At 44.1% G+C, this 6,354-nt stretch overlaps 1 protein-coding gene across 1 annotated transcript; it reads right to left on the bottom strand.

Annotated features, from left to right (window-relative positions):
* Positions 1–549: 549 nt before the first annotated feature.
* LOC131680091 (uncharacterized) lies at positions 550–2,414 on the bottom strand. The gene is made up of 2 exons (XM_058960813.1): positions 2,357–2,414; positions 550–1,361 (listed from the first exon to the last, which is right to left on the bottom strand). Exons 1-2 carry the CDS (start codon positions 2,412–2,414, stop codon positions 550–552), a joined length of 870 nt encoding a protein of 289 aa, XP_058816796.1.
* Positions 2,415–6,354: the final 3,940 nt, after the last annotated feature.

Below are 6,354 nucleotides of genomic sequence, written 5' to 3'. Positions count from 1 at the left end.
TCTTGATTTTATACCAGCAAAACTTTATGGATGGATTTGACGTTTGGAGCAACCGTGAGTTACTTATTGGCGAATCCATAATGAACCAAAAAAATAAATGTTAGAGGCCCTGGTTTAACCCTCATTTTAAACGAAATAACCTTAGTATTTGAATGGAGATATTGCTATTTCTCGTAAAATACTGGAAAGTGGGGTTGTTAGCGAGGGGTAATGATTTTGGAGGTCCTGTAGCATAACACCAATTTAGATGTAATAGCTCAAAGCTGGAAATTATATTTTTATAATAAACAATCGTGGGCAATTAATTTAGCATTTACTCACATTCAGTCTCCTAATTAAATTCCAAATGCTCGCCAACAGAGTGAAATCCTAGCCCAAGAAGTTTCTAATTGGTAGATTTATAATTGAACTGTAATTAATGTTAAGTATTTCGAGTGAATATAAACTTAAATTTTCTGCTTAAAGGTTAGTTGACATATACTGCCATGTTGAGTTCAACCTTATTCTACCTGCTTGTTCGTCTGAGAGTACAAACTTCAGCACGGTGGCTCAATAGTTTGGCTCTTGATATCGAGGGGTCGTCACAGATTTCCCGCAACATTTTCCCCCACGTGTCGTCCGATGTCCTGGTTCGACGTCACCTCTAATATCTAACAGGGCTCGCTTGATAATTGCACGCTCTCGCAATATCCCATTCGCAGTTTGAACATCCACTCGACGTACTCTGTCATCCTTGCCTGGGTAAGTTTTCAATACGCGCTCCCGAAGCCAACGATTACGAATGCCGTCATCTACGACAAACACCAAATCACCCCCTTTGATTGGTTCCACATCATGGAACCACTTTGTCCTCCTCGAAATCGTGGGCATGTATTTTGTAACCCAGCGACGCCAAAATCCATCCAGTGTATGCTGAATCTTGTTCCAGCTACATCTCATCGCGGCTTCCGCTCCTACTGGGTCATTTACTGGTTGTTGTACATCCCTGGAACTCCGCATCAGGAAATGATTAGGGGTCAGAGCCTCACTATCTACATTTTCCAATGGAACGAATGTCAGAGGTCGTGAGTTTACCATACGCTCCGCCTCTGTTAATAGTGTGACCAGAGACTCCTCATCCAATTTGCGTTCAACGGGAATTGCGCCCAATGCAGCTTTCACTGATCTCACCATCCTCTCCCAGCAACCTCCCATGTGTGGTGTCGCCGGTGGATTGAATCGCCACTGCGTGTGCGCATCGGTGAATGTGCTGCTCAGCTCATTGTTGATTGTCTTGTGCAGCTCATGCGACAAGTCTCTGCTGGTACCTTGGAAGTTCGTTCCCCGGTCTGAGTAAATCTCTTGTGGTGCTCCTCTGCGAGCTATAAATCTGCGAATGGTTTTTTTACACGAATCCGTTGAGAGACTTGTGACGATTTCTAAATGAACTGCACGGATAGTCAAGCAGGTAAAAAGCGCCACACACCGTTTCGCAGAACTGCGTCCAATCTTAATAAGAAACGGGCCGAAATAATCCACGCCCGTGAACGTATATGGGCATACGAAAGGAGACAATCAACCACGTGGAAGGGGTGCCATCATGGGAGCAACTGGAACAGCCTTGTAGACATGACACCAGCTACATTGCTTCGCAATTAATCGAACTAGAACTCGCAATCTCGGAACGTTGAACCTCTGACTTATCTCGTTGCCTATCGTCTCATTGTCAGCGTGGTGAAACTGACGATGGTAGTAGTTCAAAAGGAACTCTGTTATGCGATGATTTCTTGGAAGAATGATAGGATATCTAGCGTCATATGCAGCGAACTCGGCAGCCTCCGTACGACTTCGAATACTTAGAACTCTTCTATCGTCTATCATTGGAGACAACTTCAATATGCTACTTGAATTCTCCAACCGTTTTCGGTCTTTCGCTGGTACCTGCAAGTTTTGAGTGAGTGTAACGACCTCGTCGGGATATGCATCCGCTTGCGCCCAACGCCATAGACTTTTTTCTGCTCTCTGCAATTCCGCGCGTGTTAAACAAACTGTCCATGGTTTCTGCTCACGGTGCAATTTGCGAGCGATGTAACGATGAACGTAGGTAGTAGTTCGTAAAAGTCTTTCCCATTTTGAAAACCATTCTATCTGTACCACTGGTTTCGTAACGAAATCACAAAGCGCAAAGGCTGAGCGCATTTCCTCCGGTGTCCGTTCTATGGTCTTATAGGAACCTATGACTTGTATAAAACTGGGCAACGCTTCTCTAAACATTTCATGACAACGCTTCTCTAAACATTTCATGCGTTTTTCCGCCATCGGTATGCTATCTGGGAATTCAATATAGTCATGTTTCCAGAGTAGTCCGGTTTCAAACCTGCCGGTTTCGGTTCGTCTGGTTGTTTCGAACAGAATTCTGTTGGTTCGCTGGTCATCAACGCTTTCCGAACTGGGTGATGCAACGATGCCAAGGCTTTCTATTGCAAAGAAACTTTTTACGTAATCGTATAGGTCTCCTTCAACAGAATCTTCGGAAACATGGAACTGCCTGTGTGGAAGCGGGGCTATTCCTGCGGTTGTGCTCCCGTAAACAGTCCATCCGAGTCGCGTTTTCGTAGAAATTGGATCTCCTTTCTTTCCTTCTCTCAGCTTCAGTGTTGCTAGAAGATGAACATTGCTCAATCCAATCAATATCCCAGGGACGGCTGACTGCAAACTTTTAATTGGTAGATTCTGCATGTACTTGAACTCATCAGCCGGCGTTCATCGTTTGCTCTAGCAGTCCTAGATTATCCACCGTGTGCACGTTTGATGCTTTAAACCGCTGTGAACGATCAACACCGGATATCTCTAGGTCAACTTCCAGCGTTTCTGCGAGATTCTTCTTGATCCCTGTTGTCCAGTGGATGCAGAGACGTTTTCTTTCCTTCTAAACCCAGAGCTGTGGCTAACGTGCGCTCCAAAAGTGTTACTGATGAACGTAGGTTCACGATGCAAGGTGACGACAGCATTCATGCCAGGCTCGCTGGGTTTTGTATCGACTGCAGGGTATTCGTAGTGGAGCAGGCGATGGTGCCTCTTCTGACATCCCTTAACTCCACATGGCTCACTTCTACAAGGCCATCGAGAGTGGGAGACCAAACAGCGCCTGCAAAGCTTTGTCTCCTTCACTAGCTTCCAAGGATCGTCTGGGCATAGGTTAATAAACTTGGAACAACTACTTGCCAGATGACCGAAAATGTCACACACTGGACACGCTTTATTATCTTTGCTCGTACGATCCTTGTTTTTGTCCTTGAACTCGTCGTCGTCCTTGCGATGACCTCGCTCGATAGTTGAGTGTGTATTAACAAACACTTTCTCCTTCATTCTAAACCGAGGGTCGTCCTTCGTTGTTTTGGGAGAAGGAGCGGCAAACATTGTCACACCACTTGTAGCTGATGCAATTTGCGCCATATACTTGCCGAACACATTAAGATCCACTTCTGACATTTGCTGCTGATAGAGTACCCAATTAAACTTAACGTTCGCAGGGAGTTTGTCCACCAGCTCGTGTAGTAGAATAGGGTTCGAGAGATGTTTTTCCATGCCGACCGCTTTCAAATATCCACAAAGATTTTGGACTACTATACCGAAAGTCACCACAGAGTCCAACTTGTCCGCTTTTGGAGCTGGGGTGGCTCAAACTTTGGCAATCATCGTATGAACTATTTGCTCCGGTCGTCCGTACAACAGCTTCAATGATGACAAAACCTGTGGCACCGTCGACAGATGGAGTAGTAGGCTACTCACTGATTCTTTTGCACTTCCCTTAAGTAATCGTTGCAACCGCAATAGATTTTCAAAATCGGTGTACCCACAGGTCAATGTTGAATGGTTGTAACTGCTTATAAACAGCGGCCAATCAGCCGGGTCGCCTGCAAACACGGGTAGCTCCTTACACACCACCTGTCTAGATGCAATTTGCTGAGAAGTAGGTCCCAGAGAGGGTATTACCACAGTAGGGGGGCATGGATCTAAACTGCGACATGGTTCTGTTGAGCGCACTACCGAGACATTTGATGACGATGTCGAAGAAAGTATAGGTCGAGTACGTCCTCCCAAAGGACTATCCACAACAGTGTGTGATTCTTGGTGCGCTAAACGTGAGTGGTTATCGTTCATTTCATCGTTTAAGGACATAGCTTCAGGTGGGCTTACTGAGGGATGACTATGGTCCGACGAAACATTACCTTTGACCTTAGTTTTGTTGATGGCTGCTGGCGACTGGTTCTTCTCGCGCGACTGCAGCAGGGTTTGCAACTCCTTGCTGTACCATTCGTCCACTGTTTGACTGATTACAGCCTTTTGCGCCTGCTGCGTTGCCTCCAGCTGAATAGTCAATTGCTGCTCCGATTTGCGCAGTCGTTCTAATTCACTCTTCTGCTTCGCGTGTTCTTCTTGTTGTTTCTGCAGTTGCAATTTTAATTCATTTTTCTGCTTCGTCTGCTCTGCTTCTTGCTACTGCAGTTGGCGTTTCAACTGTTCTTCACGCTGGTGCTGTAATGCCTGCTCCTTGCTGTGATGATCTTCCAGCTGTTTCACGCGTGCCAGTAAGCTTTGTTCGTAGTGTTTGATATCCTCGTTTTTATCTTCCGAAATAACATCAAGATCCTTCCGCTTTAATTTGCTTCGCTACTCCGCGAATGTTGATGAGGGAACTTTAAGAATCTTCAGTTTTTCATCGGTGTCAGTATTCTGTGGCAACGATATTTCCAACAGGTTGAGAATGCTTTCAATGCTAACTGGTGAAACAACAGGGCCGTCGAAATTTTTCTCAGCAGTCGGATTGGCACAAGGGGCGTTTAGAACGACTTTGGCAGATTTGGGAATGGCCTGACTGGGATCAGCATCAGCAGCGTTGACTGCAGGTTCTTTTGCCGATGGCTCAGAAACAACTTTCAAAATTTTTGCTTTTGCCAATGGAGTGGATGTGAAATTGGCGTTCAATAAATCAACCATGTTTTCAACTAGTGGTTGGACGGGATCAGCGGATTCGGTCATCTGTTTATTGATGTCCAGACTGGCGCTCTCAATCTGTATCTGCGACTTAACCCAATTCTCAATTCTATGTGGTGATGGCTGACTATTGCTGCTACCGACACTCAGCTTCTCATCGCTATCCTCCTGTTGCTGGAGTAATTCGTACTTCTTGGAGAGGTACAGCTTTTTCCTTTCTAGATGCTTCAGTTTCTCCTGCGCGATTTCCTCCTGCAGCTTAAACTCTTCGTCCATCTGCTGCAACTCTAAAGCGATTCTCGCCGAACGGGTACTGCTAATGTGTGAATCGACGGAACGAATGGATCTCGGTTTCAGAGCATTTGTTGTGTACGGTAGCGGTGGTAGCGTTCGCACACGAGAAGTGGTAATATAATTCGCATTTCACACATCGGACCATGTACAGATCCGCATTATTGGGCTTTTCACAGCCAGCACAATCATTTTCGTCGCCGCGCTCGGTCTCGATCGTGGATGGTTCGAACAATAGTGCTGCATCATCCAGTGGGATCTCGATTTGGAGGTTAACGTGCTGCTCTCGTTATCGAACGAGTCTGGCGAACGAAAGATTTGTGCATTATTTTGGCCGTTAATCTTTGAGTTTCTGTTAAGGGGTAATGATTTTGGAGGTCCTGTAGCAAAACACCAATTTAGATGTAATAGCTCAAAGCTGGAAATTATATTTTTTATAATAAACAATCGTGGACAATTAATTTAGCATTTACTCACATTCAGTCTCCTAATTAAATTCCAAATGCTCGCCAACAGAGTGAACTAGCCCAAGAACTTTCTAATTGGTAGATTTATAATTGAACTGTAATTAACGTTAAGTATTTCGACTGAATATAAACTGAAATTTTATGTCTAAAGGTTAGTTGACATAATATGTATATTATACTGCCATGTTGAGTTCAACCTTATTCTACCTGCTTGTTCGTCTGGCAGTACAAGCTTCAGCACGGTGGCTCAATAGTTTGGCTCTTGATATCGAGGGGTAAAGTTTTTTTAATGCAAAAAAATCTCAGAAGTCGAACGAAACCTTTTTGACGTTTGTTCGAATACGAGAAGTTGGGGTTATTGGGGTTTTTTGTCATTCAGATTAAATGTTATCATTTTCTCGTGCATATTTCTCTTTTATTCTTCACTCAATTTTAGTAAGCTGTACTTTGTTGAACGTGAAAAATCTCAGGAATACAATCAAAATAGATTCGTTATCGGAAATATTCACAGTCTCTATTTCACATTTTTATCATTAAATCGCACGTAATAACTCCATTTAACAATAATTTCTTATTTAATTTACTACTTTTAGTGTAAAATACTCTTGGGGATCACATG

The sequence above is a fragment of the Topomyia yanbarensis genome, chromosome 2 (assembly GCF_030247195.1).
Source record: "Topomyia yanbarensis strain Yona2022 chromosome 2, ASM3024719v1, whole genome shotgun sequence".
NCBI classification, from domain to species: domain Eukaryota; kingdom Metazoa; phylum Arthropoda; class Insecta; order Diptera; family Culicidae; genus Topomyia; species Topomyia yanbarensis.
This window is presented reverse-complemented; position numbering and strand designations above follow the sequence as displayed.

Excerpts from the sequence above, each read along its gene's own strand:
- LOC131680091 (XM_058960813.1), bottom strand. The coding sequence starts at position 2,414 with ATGACCAGCGAACCAACAGAATTCTGTTCGAAACAACCAGACGAACCG. Across the intron at positions 1,362-2,356 it reads AGACGAACCGAAACCGGCAG|CTCGCAGAGGAGCACCACAA; the intron begins GTTTGAAACCGG and ends GCAGATTTATAG.